At 48.5% G+C, this 20,868-nt stretch overlaps 1 protein-coding gene across 1 annotated transcript in view; it reads right to left on the bottom strand.

The window, feature by feature from the left end:
• LOC110487721 (protein NSUN7) overlaps window positions 1–20,868 on the bottom strand; it is a 40,816-nt gene that overhangs the window by 4,816 nt on the left and 15,132 nt on the right. Inside the window, 7 exon segments of the mRNA XM_036942855.2 lie at window positions 10,983–11,103; window positions 11,940–12,052; window positions 12,054–12,064; window positions 13,214–13,315; window positions 15,476–15,619; window positions 15,987–16,218; window positions 17,489–17,672. Coding sequence (XP_036798750.2) covers window positions 10,983–11,103; window positions 11,940–12,052; window positions 12,054–12,064; window positions 13,214–13,315; window positions 15,476–15,619; window positions 15,987–16,218; window positions 17,489–17,672 — 907 coding nt within the window.

The raw sequence follows: 20,868 nt of genomic DNA on the forward strand, positions 1-20,868 counted from the left end.
ATATGGGGACATTTAAAGAGCGCTGCAAATCTGTGATGTGGACAGTCCCACTGCAGGAGTCCAGACACATCACAGTCAACGCTGTGATGGATCACTGGTCACTTTAAATAATGCCACTTTAATAATGTTTACATATCTTACATTACTCATATCACATGTATTTACTGTATTTTATACCATCTACTGCACCTTGCCTATAGCGCTCGGACATCGCTCATCCATCTACTTATATGTACATATTATCATTCACCCCTTTAGATTTGTGTGTATTAGGTAGTTGTTGGGGAATTGTTAGATTACCTGTTAGATATTACGGCACTGTCGGAACTAGAAGCACGAGCATGTCGCTACACTTGCATCAACATCTGCTAGCCCCGCGTATGTGACCAACAACATTTGATTTGATTTGAGTCCCAACACCGAGTTTATGGTCCCTAGCTGTTCGTGTATGAAAACCTCATAAAATGATTTCACCGGGTCCAACCTGACGCCCGCTCCCAGTGAAACTGCATTCCCACACTTATCTAATTGCTATTTTTACGGTGCTTCACAGAGTGCCACAATAACTTTTGATTAGCTGAGTTTATTAGGGGTGGAAAGAAGCCCGTTTGAGGTGCTATTATAGCCATTTGATGATCTTTTCATCCCTGTCTGTGGAGGTATAAATGTGATGGCTGACAGGGGGGGTGAACAGACGCTGTGAAGGACGGAGGGAAAGAGAGAGAGAACTCTTGTCGCACCCTGAGAGAGAGAGAGAGAGAGAGAGAGAGAGAGAGAGAGAGAGAGAGAGAGAGAGAGAGAGAGAGAGAGAGAGAGAGAGAGAGAGGAGAGAGAGAGAGAGAGAGAGAGAGAGAGAGAGAGAGAGAGAGAGAGAGAGAGAGAGAGAGAGAGAGAGAGAGAGAGAGAGAGAGAGAGAGAGAGAGAGAGAGAGAGAATTGCTTGATAACCCAGTGTGTCATAAACGGTAGAGTAGAGCATGTTTCATCATGTGGAGAAATATCCTTAATGTGGCCATGCTTGGGAATTTGGATTATAGGGGCCTGTTTGGCCGACCGCGGCTCCGTAAGCAGCCAAGCAGCAAGCTAGGTGGGCAGGCAGGAAGCTAGGTGGGCAGGCAGGAAGCTAGGTGGGCAGGCAGGAAGCTAGGTGGGCAGGCAGGAAGCTAGACTAGCGGTACAGCGGCTGTGGCTCTGTGAAAGTAGCTTCCCATCATAATTTCTCCACTGCACCACACTTAGCATCTAAAGCCCAGTAAAGCACAGCTCAGCTGCGGTGACTGAAGTCTCACTTAAGACCCACCTACAGAGAGAGAAAGAGGGGAGAAACTGCAGGAGAGAGTGGGATGGAGAGAAACTGCAAACGCGAGAACGAGGGAGAAAGGAATCTGTGAGAGTGGTTAGTGTGAGATAGATCGACATTGCATGAGAGACTACATGAGAGAGAGACCGTAAAACAAAAAGAAAGAGTTCGGTTGACATTGATGTGAAAGAAGAAGACAGGAACAGCATTGAGGGAAAGGGAGAGAGAGAAAATAGATGAGAGACTGAGGAGAACAGAGAGAGAAAGACATCTCCACTCTTCCACATCAACATAGACAGCCAAGTCAATCACCATAATACTCTGGGAAAATATGACAGCATTGAGCTGAATTCCCCCCAAAAATGATGACAGCATTGAACTGAAGTAAGCAGATATCAACATACACTTTCTCTTCCATAGGCTTCTCTGGATAAAACCTCCTGGCAGTACCATGTCTCTCTCTGTCTCTCTCCTCCATAGCAGCCCTCTTCTTTCATCTCCCTCCTTCCTCCTCTCAACCTCTCGTTCCGGTCCAGGCAACACTTTCTCAGGCTTGTCTGCTTCCTCTGATACTTTCCTTCGTCCTCCTCCTCCTCTCCAGCTCTACCTTCAAGGCTGTACATGTCTGTCTTCATGACCTCAATGCTGATCTTTTCACCTTCAGATCTTCCTCTTTCTCACTGTCTCTTTTACTCTCTTCTCTCCTTCTTCTACCTCTTCCCTCGCTCCGCACTCTATCTCCATCATGGAAAGAAGTCCTGCCGCCTATTTCTGTGCCCCAACACTCAGTCTTCTTCTAGCCTTCAGTTCTCTCCATCCTCCCCCTCTCTCCTTTCGCTCCCCCTCTTTCCTTCCTTCTCTCAGAGGTATGACCTAGAACCTCTCACCTTCTCTGCTCTCAGTTTCACCTGATCTCAACTGCAGCTATGCCTTCCCCTCTGTCACGCACACAGAGGCCATGTCATGCTTAGCTTCTGCTTCCTCCCTCTCTCATTTAAACTGTCTCAACTCTCCCCTTCACCTCACCTCACCTCCTCTCCACTTCACCCCACCCCCTCTCCCCTTCACCTCCTCTCCCCTTCACCTCCTCTCCCCTTCACCTCACCTCCCCTTCACCTCACCTCCTCTCCCCTTCATCTCACCTTCACCTCACCCCCTCTCCCCTTCAACTCACCCCTATCCCCTTCACCTCACCTCCTCTCCCCTTCACCTCACCTCCTCTCCCCTTTACCTCACCTCCTCTCGCCTTCACCTCACCTCCTCTCCCCTTCATCTCCTCTCCCCTTCACCTTACCTCCTCTCCCCTTCACCTCACCTCCTCTCCCCTTCACCTCACCCTCTCCACTTCACCTCACCCCATCTCCCCTTCACCTCACTCCCTCTCCCCTTCACCCCACCCTCTCTCCCCTTCACCTCACCTCCTCTACCCCTTCAACTCACCCCTCTCCCTTCAACTCACCCCCTCTCCCCTTCACCCCACCCCCTCTCCCCTCTCCCCTTCACCTCACCCCCTCTCCCCTTCACCTCACCCCCTCTCCCCTTCACCTCACCCCCTCTCCCCTTCACCTCACCTCCTCTCCCCTTTTCCTCACCCCTCTCCCCTTCACCTCACCTCCTCTCCCTTCACCTCTCCCCCTCTCCCCTCCCACCTCACCTCCTCTCCCCTTCACCTCTCCCCTCTCCCTTTCACCTCACCCTCCTCTCCCTTCACCTCTCCCTCTCCCCTTCACCTCACCCCTCTCCCCTTCACCTCACTTCCTCTCCCCTTTCACTTCCTCTCCCCTTCACCTCACCTCCTCTCCTCTCCCCTTCACCTCACCCAATCTCCCCTTCACCTCACCCCCTCTCCCCTTCACCTCATCTCCTCTCCCCTTCACCTCACCTCATCTCCCCTTCACCCCACCCCCTCTCCCCTTCACCTCACCTCCTCTCCCCTTCACCTCTCCCCCTCTCCCCTTCGCCTCTCACCTCCTCTCCCCTTCACCTCTCCCCCTCTCACCTTCACCTCACCACCTCTCCCCTTCACCTCACCCCCTCCCTTCACCTCACTTCCTCTCCCTTTCACCTCCTCTCCCATTCACCTCACCTCCTCTCCCTTCATCTCCTCTCCCCTTCACCTCACCCCCTCTCCCCTTCAACTCACCCCTCTCCCCTTCACCTCCTCTCCCCTCCCCTGAAACCTCACCTCCTCTCCCCTTTACCTCACCTCCTCTCCCCTTCACCTCCTCTCCCCTTCACCTCACCTCCTCTCCCCTTCACCTCACCCCCTCTCCCCTTCGCCTCACCCCCTCTCCCCTTCACCACATCTCCTCTCCCTTCCCCTCATCTCACCTTCACCTCACCCACTCTCCCCTTCACCTCACTTCCTCTCCCCTTCACCTCACCTCCTCTCCCCTTCCCCTCATCTCACCTTCACCTCACCTCCTCTCCCCTTCACCTCACCCCTCTCCCCTTCACCTCACCCCCTCTCCCTTCACCACATCTCCTCTCCCCTTCACCTCATCTCTTCTCCCCTTCACCCCACCCCTCTCCCCTTCACCTCACCTCCTCTCCCCTTCACCTCACCCCCTCTCCCCCCTTCACCCCACCTCCTCTCCCCCTTCACCTCACCCCCTCTCCCCTTCACCCCACCACCTCTCCCCTTCACCTCACCCCCTCTCCCCTTCACCTCACCCCCTCTCCCCTCCACCCCACCCTCTCTCCCTTTCACCTCACCTCCTCTCTCCTTCACCTCACCCCCTCTCCCCTTCACCTCACCTCCTCTCCCCTTCACCTCTCCCCTCTCCCCTTCACCTCACCCCCTCTCCCCTTCACCTCACCCCCTCTCCCCTTCACCTCTCCCCTCTCCCTTTCACCTCACCCTCCTCTCCCCTCACCTCTCCCCTCTCCCCTTCACCTCACCCCTCTCCCCTTCACCTCACTTCCTCTCCCCTTCACTTCCTCTCCCCTTCACCTCACCTCCTCTCCTCTCCCCTTCACCTCACCCAATCTCCCCTTCACCTCACCCCCTCTCCCCTTCACCTCATCTCCTCTCCCCTTCACCTCACCTCATCTCCCCTTCACCCCACCCCTCTCCCCTTCACCTCACCTCCTCTCCCCTTCACCTCTCCCCTCTCCCCTTCACCTCACCTCCTCTCCCCTTCACCTCTCCCCCTCTCACCTTCACCTCACCACCTCTCCCCTTCACCTCACCCCCTCTCCCCTTCACCTCACTTCCTCTCCCTTTCACCTCCTCTCCATTCACCTCACCTCCTCTCCCCTTCATCTCCTCTCCCCTTCACCTCACCCCCTCTCCCCTTCAACTCACCCCTCTCCCCTTCACCTCCTCTCCCCTCCCCTGAAACCTCACCTCCTCTCCCCTTACCTCACCTCCTCTCCCCTTCACCTCCTCTCCCCTTCACCTCACCTCCTCTCCCTCACCTCACCCCCTCTCCCCTTCACCTCACCCCCTCTCCCCTTCACCACATCTCCTCTCCCCTTCCCCTCATCTCACCTTCACCTCACCCACTCTCCCCTTCACCTCACTTCCTCTCCCCTTCACCTCACCTCCTCTCCCCTTCCCCTCATCTCACCTTCACCTCACCTCCTCTCCCCTTCACCTCACCCCCTCTCCCCTTCACCTCACCCCTCTCCCCTTCACCACATCTCCTCTCCCCTTCACCTCATCTCTTCTCCCCTCTCCCTCTCCCCTTCACCCCCACCACCTCTCCCCTTCACCTCCCCCTCTCCCCTTCACCTCACCCCCTCTCCCCTACCCCCACCTCTCTCCCCTTCACCCACCTCCCTCTCCTTCACCTCACCCCCTCTCCCCTTCACCTCACCTCTCTCCCCTTCACCTCTCCCCCTCTCCCCTTCACCTCACCCCCTCTCCCCTTCACCTCACCCCCTCTCCCCTTCACCTCACTTCCTCTCCCCTTCACCTCACCTCCTCTCCCCTTCACCTCACCTCCTCTCCCCTTCCCCTCATCTCACCTTCACCTCACCCCCTCACCTCACCCCCTCTCCCCTTCACCTAACCTCCTCTCCCCTTCCCCTCATCTCACCTTCACCTGACCTCTCCCCTTCCCCTCATCTCACCTTCACCTGACCTCTCCCCTTTACCTCACCCCCTCCCCTTCACCTCACCTCACCCCCTCTCCCCTTCACCTCATCTCCTCTCCCCTTCACCTCACCTCACCTAACCTCACCTTCTCTCCCCTTCACTTCACCTCACCTCCTATCCCCTTCACCTCACCCCCTCTCCCCTTCACCTCACCTCCTCTCCCCTTCACTTCACCTCATCTCCCTATCCCCTTCACCTCACCCCCTCTCCCCTTCACCTCACCTCCTCTCCCCTTCCCTTCACCTCACCCCCTCACCTCACCCCCTCTCCCCTTCACCTAACCTCCTCTCCCCTTCCCCTCATCTCACCTTCACCTGACCTCTCCCCTTCACCTCATCTCACCTTCACCTGACCTCTCCCCTTTACCTCACCCCCTCTCCCCTTCACCTCACCTCACCTCCTCTCCCCTTCACCTCACCTCTCCCCTTCACCTTGCCTCACCTCACCTCTCCCCTACATCTTGCCTCCCCTCACCTCTCCCCTTCACCTCACCTCTCCACTTCCTTGTCCACCCCTTCCCCTTCATCTCACCTCTCCACTTCCTTCTCCCCCCCTTCCCTTCATCTCCGCTCCTCTCTCCTTCAGCCTCCTTTCCACCCGTCAAAAAACATCCAAAATGTTCTAGACTTTGTAAACCTCCAAACTCCTTCAGAAACTCACAAGAGATGACAAAGCACGTTCTCCTTTCTGTGTAGCTTTCTTACATGAAGCAGGCTGCCTTTCTCAACCCGACTCTTCTCTGTCTGAATGGTCCCTAAATGTCCTCCCTCCATATTGTCACATCCGTTCTTAGAGACCTCTCTCAATGTTTCTCTGTCTCTCTCTCCATCTTCCTCCCCCTCCCCCCCCCCCCCCCCCCCCCCCCCCCCCCCCCCTCTCAGCTGTGTGGTGCTATTTCTGTGGCCAGATGAATGCATGTGGAGGACGGGGGAGTTCCTCTCTCTCAGACGTGAGCCAGGGATCCGTCAGTGGATGTGTGGAAGGATGTGTACGGCTCAGTACATCACGGGAGGGGGGGGGGGGATCGGGTAAGGGGGAGGAGGGAGGAGTACATCGAGACCCCGGGGAGGTTACTCATAAACAAACAAGTCTGCAGCCAAACACATATACAGTGCCTTGCGAAAGTATTCGGCCCCCTTGAACTTTGCGACCTTTTGCCACATTTCAGGCTTCAAACATAAAGATATAAAACTGTATTTTTTTTGTGAAGAATCAACAACAAGTGGGACACAATCATGAAGTGGAACGACATTTATTGGATATTTCAAACTTTTTAACAAATCAAAAACTGAAAAATTGGGCGTGCAAAATTATTCAGCCCCCTTAAGTTAATACTTTGTAGCGCCACCTTTTGCTGCAATTACAGCTGTAAGTCGCTTGGGGTATGTCTCTATCAGTTTTGCACATCGAGAGACTGAATTTTTTCCCCATTCCTCCTTGCAAAACAGCTCGAGCTCAGTGAGGTTGGATGGAGAGCATTTGTGAACAGCAGTTTTCAGTTCTTTCCACAGATTCTTGATTGGATTCAGGTCTGGACTTTGACTTGGCCATTCTAACACCTGGATATGTTATTTTTGAACCATTCCATTGTAGATTTTGCTTTATGTTTTGGATCATTGTCTTGTTGGAAGACAAATCTCCGTCCCAGTCTCAGGTCTTTTGCAGACTCCATCAGGTTTTCTTCCAGAATGGTCCTGTATTTGGCTCCATCCATCTTCCCATCAATTTTAACCATCTTCCCTGTCCCTGCTGAAGAAATGCAGGCCCAAACCATGATGCTGCCACCACCATGTTTGACAGTGGGGATGGTGTGTTCAGCTGTGTTGCTTTTTTTTTCATAACGTTTTGCATTGTTGCCAAAAAGTTCAATTTTGGTTTCATCTGACCAGAGCACCTTCTTCCACATGTTTGGTGTGTCTCCCAGGTGGCTTGTGGCAAACTTTAAACAACAACTTTTTATGGATATCTTTAAGAAATGGCTTTCTTGCCACTCTTCCATAAAGGTCAGATTTGTGCAATATACGACTGACTGATTGTTGTCCTATGGACAGAGTCTCCCACCTCAGCTGTAGATCTCTGCAGTTCATCCAGAGTGATCATGGGCCTCTTGGCTGCATCTCTGATCAGTCTTCTCCTTGTATGAGCTGAAAGTTTAGATGGACGGCCAGGTCTTGGTAGATTTGCAGTGGTCTGATACTCCTTCCATTTCAATATTATCGCTTGCACAGTGCTCCTTGGGATGTTTAAAGCTTGGGAAATCTTTTTGTATCCAAATCCGGCTTTAAACTTCTTCACAACAGTATCTCGGACCTGCCTGGTGTGTTCCTTGTTCTTCATGATGCTCTCTGCGCTTTTAACGGACCTCTGAGACTATCACAGTGCAGGTGCATTTATACGGAGACTTGATTACACACAGGTGGATTGTATTTATCATCATTAGTCATTTAGGTCAACATTGGATCATTCAGAGATCCTCACTGAACTTCTGGAGAGAGTTTGCTGCACTGAAAGTAAAGGGGCTGAATAATTTTGCACGCCCAATTTTTCAGTTTTTGATTTGTTAAAAAAGTTTGAAATATCCAATAAATGTCGTTCCACTTCATGATTGTGTCCCATTTGTTGTTGATTCTTCACAAAAAAATACAGTTTTATATCTTTATGTTTGAAGCCTGAAATGTGGCAAAAGGTCGCAAAGTTCAAGGGGGCCGAATACTTTCGCAAGGCACTGTAGCCTCATATACAGACAGTAGCGATAAAAATCAACCCCGAAGTGTTCAGCACTGAGGCTGGACTTTCCCTGTGTCTATAGAGGCTCGGAAGAGTCCACTCAATGCATTCTAGGAGCAGAGGGATGTGTTCTGAGCTAAATACATTTCTCCCAGTGGCTCAGATGGCTGAGGACACTGGTCATACTGCTGATGTAGCATACTGCTGATGATAGTGGTGGGAGAGTTACACTGTTTGACAAACAGCACATTGGGTCTTCTCAGAGGGGAATACACAGTCTAGCTCAGTGGTTACCAACCGGTCGATCGCCAAGGCATTCCAAGTCGATTACCAGACATTTCGATAAAGCCTTGTGATCCTTTCTAATGTTTTAAAATTCATTCTGGGCTGTTGGCGGTAGGTGCACTTGATTCAGAAGTCCTGCGTGCCAGGTAGGCAAATTGTGCCCATTTTGAGTCATATAAGTTGTCTGAAGGAACAAACTCTGCCTACCCGGTGGACCAGGAGAGCTGTGGCTACATCAAGTGTGCCTACCGCGCTGGCCAATCGGAAAGCTCAAATCATCATTCCTACAGCTTCAACGAGCCCACAGCACACTAGTCTACGAAATATTTCAGCATTTTTAAAACCATGACCAGGGAGAGACTGTCATAGAATACAGCAAAGAGCTGCTGTTTATTATGAGTGAGATTTTATTCAGCACTGTCAACCCTGTTTTAATTCTGCATTGTCAATACTGTTTTTATTCTGCACTGTCAACCCTGTTTTAATTCTGCATTGTCAATACTGTTTTTATTCTGCACTGTCAACACTGTTTTATTCTGCACTGTCAACACTGTTTTAATTCTGCATTGTCAATACTGTTTTTATTCTGCACTGTCAACACTGTTTTTATTCAGCACTGTTTTTATTCAGCACTGCCAACACTGTTTTTATTCAGCACTGTCAACACTGTTTTTATTCAGCACTGCCAACACTGTTTTTATTCAGCACTGTCAACACTGTTTTTATTCTGCACTGTCAACACTGTTTTTATTCAGCACTGTTTTTATTCAGCACTGTCAACACTGTTTTTATTCAGCACTGTTTTTATTCAGCACTGTCAACACTGTTTTTATTCAGCACTGTTTTTATTCAGCACTGTTTTTATTCAGTACTGTCAACACTGTTTTTATTCAGTACTGTCAACACTGTTTTTATTCAGTACTGTCAACACTGTTTTTATTCAGTACTGTCAACACTGTTTTTATTCAGTACTGTCAACACTGTTTTTATTCTGCACTGTCAACACTGTTTTTATTCAGTACTGTCAACACTGTTTTTATTCAGTACTGTCAACACTGTTTTTATTCAGTACTGTCAACACTGTTTTTATTCAGTACTGTCAACACTGTTTTTATTCTGCACTGTCAACACTGTTTTTATTCAGTACTGTCAACACTGTTTTTATTCAGTACTGTCAACACTGTTTTTATTCAGTACTGTCAACACTGTTTTTATTCAGTACTGCCAACACTGTTTTTATTCAGCACTGTCAACACTGTTTTTATTCTGCACTGTCAACACTGTTTTTATTCAGCACTGTCAACACTGTTTTTATTCAGCACTGTTTTTATTCAGCACTGTTTTTATTCAGTACTGTCAACACTGTTTTTATTCAGCACTGTTTTTATTCAGCACTGCCAACACTGTTTTTATTCAGCACTGTCAACACTGTTTTTATTCAGCACTGCCAACACTGTTTTTATTCAGCACTGTCAACACTGTTTTTATTCTGCACTGTCAACACTGTTTTTATTCAACACTGTCAACACAGTTTTTATTCTGCACTGTCAACACTGTTTTTATTCTGCACTGTCAACACTGTTTTTATTCAGCACTGTCACAGTTTTTATTCTGCACTGTCAACACAGTTTTTATTCAGCACTGTTTTTATTCAGCACTGTTTTTATTCAGCACTGTCAACACTGTTTTTATTCAGCACTGTCAACACTTTTTATTCAGCACTGTCAACGCTGGTTTTATTCAGTACTGTCAACACTGTTTTTATTCAGCACTGTCAACACTGTTTTTATTCAGCACTGTCAACACTGTTTTTATTCAGCACTGTCAACACTGTTTTTATTCAGCACTTTTATAAAACCTAACTTTTACTTCTCCCTACTTCCACTCGTGCTTCAGCTGCAATGAATGAGTAGCCAAGTGTATCAATACGCCTGAGTTTGTATTATTGGCAGCTCGTTGTGTTTATTTTAATATCGAGGAATATTTCACTTTCTCTGGTCGTAGGAACAACATGAATTTGTGCATGAGGCAGAAATAATGTGACGGTGTCCCCTCTCTCTGGTCAGTCTCACCGGAGGAAAGGAGAGAGCAGAACTGTGAGAGGCAGACCCTCTGCTGCTTTCTGCCTGAGACTGTCCATCAGATGCAGGTACCATCAGTCCAGTCAAATAAAAAAGCTAATTATTAGCAAATGATTTACATTTATTCTCAGCTGTGCCTCGCAAGTGATACGACAACTGATCTATTTTGTTATCAATTTTTTAAATAAAATATGGCCTGAGAAGAACAGTACTGGCAGGCCAAGCATAGCCAATATGCTGTGATAATGTATTAGACCTACTGCACAAACCTCATTCCTACACAACTGGTTGTATTAGGTTCATGTTACATAGGCATACATTTTTTAAGTCATGTTTTTGTATTTGTTTTTTTTCTAAGCAGTAAATCTCGGCTTGCTTTTTGACTGCGAAAGTGATCTTGACTAAGAAAGGGTTGGTGAATTACAAGTACTGTATCACAACAGGGGTCTCTCTCTCTCTCTCTCCGTGTCTCTCTCTGTCTGTCTCACCTCTCTGGTGAGTACAGCTAGGAAACAGCCGTTAGTTTCGTCTGAAGGATCCAGTCTGAAGAACGGACACCCTGCTCTCTCCTCAGCTCGGCCCAGAGATGTGGGTAAGGAAGAGCTCGGCCTGGACAACACGCACGCACAGTCACACACAACGCATGCAGCGAGGGATACATGCGCACACACACACACACAGAGTTAATAAATGCACAGAGTTAATAAATGCGCAGACAGAGTTAATAAATAATTCACAGGCCACAAGTCAATACAATCCCTACCAATAGTCTTAGGTATAGCTGTTTAAGCCTGGGGCTGTGAAGAACTGTTGTAAAATAGTCTAACTTCAAGAACAATATCCACACAGGGAAAACTACCCACGAGATAACGAGGAAAGAGTTTCTTTGTTTTGGAGCTGATAATGATTTCATCTCTAATGGCAGGCCTTTAGGTCCTACCTGGGGTGCTAAAGTTTGAGAGGGAGGTGAGCCATAGATAGGGAGAGAGAGACAGAGAGAGATAGAGAGACAGAGAGGGGGAAAGGGGGGAGTGGGTTGAGAGGGGGAGGAAGAGAGCGAAAAAGAAACACAGAGAGAGAGACAGAGAGACAGAGAGAGAGAGACAGAGAGAGAGAGAGAGAGAGAGAGAGAGACAGCGAGAGAGAGAGACAGAGAGAGAGAGACAGAGAGAGACAGAGAGAGACAGAGAGAGAGAGAGACAGAGAGAGAGAGAGACAGAGAGAGAGAGAGAGAGAGAGACAGAGAGAGAGAGAGAGAGAGAGAGAGAGAGAGAGAGACAGAGAGAGACAGAGAGAGAGACAGAGAGAGAGAGAGACAGAGAGAGAGAGACAGAGAGAGAGAGAGACAGAGAGAGAGAGAGAGAGAGAGAGAGAGAAAGAGAGAGAGAGAGTGAGCGAGAGAGACAGAGAGAGAGAGACAGAGAGAGAGAAAGAAAGAGACTAACCTGAAGGCTTGTAGTTTGGGTCCCTCAGTAGGCCCAGCCTGTTCCAGAGCTCCCCTCACCACCTCTTCATTCTCCTCAGGGTACAAGGAGCAGGTAGAGTACACCACCACATGGCACCTTGGGGACTGGACACAAATGTGCAAACACACAGACACATGCATACACACACACACACACACACACACACACACACACACACTCACGTTAAATAAACACACACCTACAGTATTAGCACACAGCCCCACAAGGCATATCAACACACACACATAAAATAACATATTCAACATGCAAATCAAACATGTTCACACTCACAAAGCACAACCACGAATGAACATCAATGAATATATCTCCAACGAAGCACAGCGGATGACGGCAAAAAGACAGCTAAGCCGACAATTGTTTTTCACATTCCACTGCACACAAATCCTCACTAAGGGGCTTTGAAGCAGAGCATGTATAAATGTTCTTTTTCTTTAAACAGTTCACGTATATGAAGCATTTCTCATTTCATTCCCCTGTTGCCTTGCACCAGCTGCTGATTCCAGCCAACCATTTCTTTGGCTGCTTAGACCCCCCCCCCCCCCCCCCCCCCCCCCCCCAAGCTGATTTCTGCTAAGTGAGAACAATAGACTTAGTTAATGAGACCAAATATTTGACCTATGGTAATAAACACAACAGATGTGTGCTGTTACAATATCCAATAAGAAAATACTTGTAAACATCAAAAGAGATGCAGCACCACCAGTCACCGTGCCAACGGGTGGGTCGATAGCCATCTGCCATTCATTATCGGCCCGTTAGAGAGGATCTGCCGCTGCTGGCAAAACCATTTGAGCCCGATCAATGACCGTGTGATTAGAGAAGATGGGTTTCCGTCACACACACACACACACACACACACACACACACACACACACACACACACACCCTAGATTAACATGATCCAGCCCACACGGAGTTCATACAATAAGACATGAATAACTGGTTGGGTTTGCTGTGTTTCTTCAACCTGTCTCTTTAGACCAGCCCTGTGTCTGTATGAGGGAAAGTGCACAGCATGGGAAGGTTACTGAGTCGTTGTTTTGTAGCTAACAGTAGTCATGCTGACCAGACCAGGAAACACTCGCATTTCTAATTAAGACTTAGAGCCTCTCAGAGGGGAACTCAGCTCTAATTGCAGATGAGATTAGATCATTTGTGAGAGAGGGGGGGTGTGTGTGTGTACACACACGTAAACACTGTCTCTCTCTCTCTCTGTACGTTCTCACACTCACACTTCAGGGCATGGATGATGTCTCTCTTCTGCTGGGCCACCAGTGTGTCCAGCTTGGTCTGGGCTATGGAACCCTGGGACAGGTCCTGGAGCAGGTCTGTGTCTGAAACCGAGATGTCTTTACACTTCTGCTCATCTGTAATCTAATTTGGGTTGATTTTGGATTAAGCAGAAGCCAATTCAAGGGTAAACTGTACCTCCGTTCTCCTACAGTTATGAACTCAACAGGGTTGAGGGTATGATTTGAGGTATAGGGGTATATACAGTGAGGGGGGAAAGTATTTGATCTCCTGCTGATTTTGTACGTTTGCCCACTGACAAAGAAATTATCCGTCTATAATTTTAATGATAGGTTCATTTGAAAAGTGAGAGACAGAATAACAACAACAAAAATCCAGAAAAACATGTTTCGCATTTTAATGAGGGAAATAAGTATTTGACCCCCTCTCAATCAGAAAGATTTCTGGCTCCCAGGTGTCTTTTATACAGGTAACGAGCTGAGATTAGGAGCACACTCTTAAAGGGAGTGCTCCTAACCTCACTTGTTACCTGTATAAAAGACACCTGTCTACAGAAGCAATCAATCAATCAGATTCCAAACTCTCCACCATGGCCATGACCAAAGAGCTCTCCAAGGTTGTCAGGGACAAGATTGTAGACCTACACAAGGCTGGAATGGGCTACAAGACCATCGCCAAGCAGCTTGGTGAGAAAGTGGCAACAGCTGGTGCGATTATTCGCAAATGGAAGAAACACAAAAGAACTGTCAATCTCCCTCGGCCTGGGGCTCCATGCAAGATCTCACCTCGTGGAGTTGCAATGATCATGAGAACGGTGAGGAATCAGCCCAGAACTACACGGCAGGATCTTGTCAATGATCTCAAGGCAGCTGTGACCATAGTCACCAAGAAAACAATTGGTAACACACTACGCCGTGAAGGACTGAAATCCTGCAGCGCCCGCAAGGTCCCCCTGCTCAAGAAAGCACATATACATGCCCGTCTGAAGTTTGCCAATGAACATCTGAATGATTCAGAGGACAACTGGGTGAAAGTGTTGTGGTCAGATGAGACCAAAATGGAGCTCTTTGGCATCAACTGAACTCGCTGTGTTTGGAGGAGGAGGAATGCTGCCTATGACCCCAAGAACACCATCCCCACCGTCAAACATGGAGGTGGAAACATTATGCTTTGGGGGTGTTTTTCTGCTAAGGGGGACAGGACAACTTCACCGCATCAAAGGGACGATGGACTGTCAAATCTTGGGTGAGAACCTCCTTCCCTCAGCCAGGGCATTGAAAATGGGTTGTGGATGGTTATTCCCGCATGACAATGACCCAAAACACATGGCCAAGGCAACAAAGGAGTGGCTCAAGAAGAAGCACATTAAGGTCCTGGAGTGGCCTAGCCAGTCTCCAGACCTTAATTCCATAATTGCCCTTAATTGCCAAACGTCAGCCTTGAAACCTTAATGACTTGGAGAAGATCTGCAGTAGAGTGGGACAAAAAATCCCTCCTGAGATGTGTGCAAACCTGGTGGCCAACTACAAGAAACGTCTGACCTCTGTGATTGCCAACAAGGGTTTTGCCACCAAGTACTAAGTCATGTTTTGCAGAGGGGTCAAATAATTATTTCCCTCATGAAAATGCAAATCAATTTCTATAATTTTTGACATGCGTTTTTTTCTAGATTTTTGCTGTTGTTATTCTGTCTCTCACTGTTCAAATAAACCTACCATTAAAATTATAGACTGATCATTTCTTTGTCAATGGGAAAACGTACAAAATCAGCAGGGGATCAAGTACTATTTTCCCTCACTGTAGGTGGTAATATGGAGGGTATAAAGGTGGTAATATGGAGGGTATAGGAGTTTAATATGGAGGGTATAGGGGTGTAATATGGAGGGTATATAGGTGATAATATGGAGGGTATAGGGGTGTAATATGTAGGGTACAGTGGTGGTAATATGGAGGGTATAGGGGTGGTAATATGGAGGGTATAAAGGTGGTAATATGGAGGGTATAGGGGTTTAATATGGAGGGTATAGGGGTGTAATATGGAGGGTATATAGGTGATAATATGGAGGGTATAGGGGTGTAATATGTAGGGTAAAGTGGTGGTAATATGGAGGGTATAGGGGTGGTAATATGGAGGGTATAGGGGTGGTAATATGGATGGTAGATGGGTGGTAATATGGAGGGTATATACGTGGTAATATACAGGGTATATGGGGTGTAGTGTGTTGGGGTATGCGAAGCAGTACCTCCGTTCTCCTGCAGTATGAACTCAACAGGGTTGCTGACTGCAGACACGGAGCACTGGGGGGTCAGCAGGATGACCCGGACCCGCTGGAGTCTCAGGTCACATGGGTCCAGAGACAGGAAACTCATAGGGATCAGCTTCACGTCTGACCAGACAAACTCAAACACTCAGACACACATATACAGTAAGTCTGTCGCATGAACCAACTCACACTGGGACTCAGTAACATTTCTCCCAAGAACACAACCACAATAGTAATACATACCTATTTACCAGACGTGTCTCTTATCCAAAGCGACTTACTTAAAGCGGGCACACGAAAGGGTGGTCCCAGAAAACTCTGCCCAACAATTCTGCTGTTCTAAGCGTCATGCTCTACCCACTGAGCTACATAGGACCACAACCATATCGTGCCAACAGTACACGCTTAAATGGAAAGTAGCTAGCGACAGTTGACTTACACAAACACACACACGCACGCACGCACGCACACACAGACGGATCCCACGTACTCTTGCAGGCCATATTGGCAAGGACCTCCTGTAGCTCCTCCCTCTGGGCGGGTGGGCGGTCGCCAACACAGACGAACACTTTCGACTGGCTGTTGCCATGGGCGTTGCCATGGGTGACCAGGGAGGCGGTGTGTGACATGGTAAGGCCGGAGGAGGAGCCAGCCATCAGGACGTCCCCGTCTGGGAGCAACAGAGAGCGCACCACACAGGGACCGACGCTACACCACTTATCCTAGAGAAGTGTGGGTGAGAGGGGGGTAGAGGGGGAAGGGAAAGATAGAAGGGAGAGAGTGAAGGTGGAGACGGGAGGGGGGCGGAAGGGGAGGGAGAGAAGGAAAGAGAGAGGTAGGGTTACAACTTGACTACAGCCTTTTTCCACAAAGGAGAGAGAGAGAGAGAGAAAGAGAGAGAGACAGAGAGAGAGAGGAGAGAGAGAGCGAGAGAGAGAGAGAGAGAAAGAGAGAGAGAGAAAGGATGAGAGAGAGAGAGAGAGAGAGAGAGAGAGGTATGGTTACAACTTGACTACAGCCTTTTTCCACAAAGGAGAGAGAGAGAGAGAGAGAGAGAGAGAGAGAGAGAGAGAGAGAGAGAGAGAGAGAGAGAGGGAGAGAGAGATGGAGAGAGAGAGAAAGGATGAGAGAGAGAGAAAGAGAGAGAGAGAGAGAGAGAGAGAGAGAAAGGATGAGAGAGAGAAAGAGAGAGAGAGAGAGAGAGAGAGAGAGAAAGGATGAGAGAGAGAGAGAGCGAGAGAGAGAGGGAGAGAGGATGAGAGAGGGAGAAAGAGAGAGAGAGAGAGAGAGAGAGAGAGAGAATAATGTGTGCAAGCAGACACAGAGAGATTAATGGAGATGTCCTTCAACCAGCAGAGCCCCACCCTCTAGAGACAGTGCTGAACATAGCATAACAGAGCCAGCTAATTTGACTTCCTTTAGTTAGTGTCCATATCACGGTCTTTGTACGAAAAAAAGAAAGAGAGGAAGGCAAGAGCAAGGACACGGAGAAAGGGAGGAGAGGGGGAGTGAGAGGAAGACGAGGAGAGAGGGGAAGTGATTAATTTAGCAGTGGTATTGAATGCTTAATTGAATTTGGCTTCGTAATCACATTTCACTGTGCTTGTGTGGCATGACGCTCAGAGAAGCTGTGGCAGGCAGCAGCTTGACTTTATTGGAGTAGAAATTAAAATGACAAGCTTATAGCTCCGCAGCCATAGAATTAGTCATTAGAATACTCTCCCAGAAACAAGGAGGAGGGTTTCATAGACTGGCACAAAATGGGCTTTGGTTACTCCGTATTCACAATGGATGGGGAAGAATTTGCATCGAAAAGTTGACTTTAATTTATGGATGCAAGCTGACGTACAATATGTTTCTTTCGTTGTTTTGTTCAATTGTTGACTTAGAACGAAGCCCTGGGGTGTGTCTGAAATGGCACCCTATCCTGGTCACATGTAGTGCACTATACAGGGAATAGGTGCCATCTCCCAGGCAGTCTTGCAGCAGTACCTGTATGATGAGCTTGTTGTCGCTGAGCAGCTTGGTGCGGTACAGGTCAGCTTTGAGCTGGGGGGGGAACACCAACACGTCCACACAGTGGGGGTCCTGACAGAAGGACTGCCCTTCCAACTGCCCGACTGAATTCACCTGAGAGAATCCCCCTCGCTTCAGGACGCCGCACACCTCTTCAAGGCTGGGGGGGAGACGAGACAGGATGTGAGGGTCATTATAGCAGGTCAAATCCCTCTATGGCCCTTTAAAAAGCTTCTACCGCAGATGTAACCTCTGGTAGTAAAATGTAATTTCCTGTGTGTGCACGCAAGCATGCACACACGCACACACACACACACATACCACTGGTAACCTTAGAGTCTCAGGGCTTGTTGCTGATTGGATCTGTCCACTACAAGGGGATTTACACACCACTAAATCAGCCTGACTGCAGCAACAGACATACACCCACACACACCCACTCAGACTTGACATGAACCAACACTACCACCACTCTTGTCAAGAGGGCGCAACAGCGTCTCTACTTCCTAAGGCGGCTGAAGTAATTCGGCATGCCACCCGGGTCCTCTCCAGATACTACCGCTGTACCATCGAGAGCGTCCTGACCGGTTGCATCACAGCCTGGTACTGGAATTGCTCCATCCACAACCTCAAGACTCTCCAGCGGGTGGTGAAAACAGCCCGGTACATCACTGGGACCGTGCTCTCACCCATCCAGGACATCTAGTCGAAAAGGTGCCTGAGGAAGGCATGCAGCATCATCAAGGATCCCACGCACCCCAGCCACAAGCTGTTCTCTCCCTTAACGTCAGAGAGACAGTATTGGAACATGAGGTCTGATACCAACAGGTTCAGAGACAGTTTCTATCTACAAACCATCAGACTGCTGAACACTTGAACTGGACTGAGCACCTGCTCTGATTGTCCACACCTTAGCACACATGCAGTCACTCATATACACACACACACACACACACACCCACACACACACACACACACACACACACACACACACACACACACACACACACACACACACACACACACACACACACACACACACACACACACACACACACACACACACACACACGTCACGCCCTGATCTGTTTCACCTGTCCCTGTGATTGTCTCCACCCCCTCCAGGTGTCACTTATTTTCCCCAGTGTATTTATCCCTGTGTTTCCTGTCTCTCTGTACCAGTGTATTTATCCCTGTGTTTCCTGTCTCTCTGTACCAGTGTATTTATCCCTGTGTTTCCTGTCTCTCTGTACCAGTGTATTTATCCCTGTGTTTCCTGTCTCTCTGTACCAGTGTATTTATCCCTGTGTTTCCTGTCTCTCTGTACCGGTGTATTTATCCCTGTGTTTCCTGTCTCTCTGTACCAGTGTATTTATCCCTGTGTTTCCTGTCTCTCTGTACCGGTGTATTTATCCCTGTGTTTCCTGTCTCTCTGTACCAGTGTATTTATCCCTGTGTTTCCTGTCTCTCTGTACCAGTGTATTTATCCCCGTGTTTCCTGTCTCTCTGTACCAGTGTATTTATCCCTGTGTTTCCTGTCTCTCTGTACCAGTGTATTTATCCCTGTGTTTCCTGTCTCTCTGTACCAGTGTATTTATCCCTGTGTTTCCTGTCTCTCTGTACCAGTGTATTTATCCCTGTGTTTCCTGTCTCTCTCTACCAGTGTATTTATCCCTGTGTTTCCTGTCTCTCTGTGCCAGTTCGTCTTGCATGTTTCCAAGTCAACCAGCGTTTTTCCCGCTCCTGCTCTTTTTCTAGTCTTCCCGATTTTGACCCTTGCCCGTTCCTGGACTCTGTACCCGCCTGCCTGACCATTCTGCCTGCCTTGACCTCGAGCCTGTCTGCCTCTCTGTACCTCCTGAACTCTGTACCCGCCTGCCTGACCATTCTGCCTGCCTTGACCTCGAGCCTGTCTGCCTCTCTGTACCTCCTGGACTCTGATCTGGTTTTGACCTTTTGCCTGTCCACGACCATTCTCTTGCCTACTCCTTTCGGATTAATAAACATTGTAAGACTCCAACCATCTGCCTGCATCTGGGTCTCGCCTTGTGTCATGATAATACAGACACACCCACACCCACACCCACACACACAGACCCCCCCCCCTCCACACACACACACACACACACACACACACACACACACACACACACACACACATGCACACACATTTCACAACTACTGCTACCAGACTCTTATTATACTGCTCAGTTTATACAATGCCCCCCCCACCCCCAATACTTGTGTAAATATTGTAGTATAAATTGTGCCTTCCTGTATTACAATTATGCAATACCACCCTGCATACCACTACTGGCTTGCTTCTGAATCTAAGCAGGGTTGGTCCTGGTCGTTCCCTCGATGGGAGACCAGATGCTGCTGGAAGTGGTGTTAGAGGGCCAGTAGGAGGAACTCTTTCCTCTGGTCTAAAAAAATATCCCAATTCCCCAGGGCTGTGATTGGGGACACAACCCTGTGTAGGGTGCCGTCTTTTGGATGGGACGTTAAACGGGTGTCCTGACTCTCTGAGGTCATTAAAGATCCCATGGCACTTATCGAAAGAGTAGGGGTGTTAACCCCGGTGTCCTGGCTAAATTCCCAATCTGGCCCTCAAACCATCAAGGTCACCTAATAATCCCCAGTTTACAATTGGCTCATTAATCCCCCTCCTCTCCCCTGTCACTATTCCCCAGGTCGTTGCTGTAAATGAGAACGTGTTCTCAGTCCACTTACCTGGTAAAATAACGGATTAAAAAAACTGTCCAGAGCGTTTCGCCGTTCTGCATTACAGTGTGGTACGACAGTGTCACAGTACAGACAAAAACCAGGGTGACAAGTCTGCTGAGAACTGAGTAAAGAACCTTTCTGGACAGCTACCACAAAAACATGCCGAGGATGGCAAACAAAATAGCAGAGGAAGGACTCCTCCCAACTCTTGAGTTTGTGATCCTGCCATCCAGGAAACACTGCAGACTCCCAAGTCTAAACTGGTCGGGTACAAAAACAGATTGGTGCCACACGCACTGACCCTTATGAAAAATACGGAGGGCATGGGAATGGACGTGCAATTCTGAGAAGGGAAATGTAACTGTGTAAAATAATCATGGAATCGTGGACATTGTAATGACAGGGTTGTGCAGTAACATGATGTGCAACGCTCAGTGAACTTGGACATTAAGGGGATGTGTTATATTGAGTGGATGAGGGGGGGGCACAGTGATTGTAATGGTGAAGGGAGGTGTATGAGTCCTTACGCTGTCTTTTCTGTTTTGTTTTTCACAAATGTGTATGTTTGATGTTGTCTATGCCATGTCTCTCACTCTCTCGCAGGGCCTTTTCTTCTACGTAAAGCATTT

This window comes from Oncorhynchus mykiss, chromosome 14, assembly GCF_057628025.1.
Source record: "Oncorhynchus mykiss isolate SJ-2025 chromosome 14, ASM5762802v1, whole genome shotgun sequence".
NCBI lineage: Eukaryota > Metazoa > Chordata > Actinopteri > Salmoniformes > Salmonidae > Oncorhynchus > Oncorhynchus mykiss.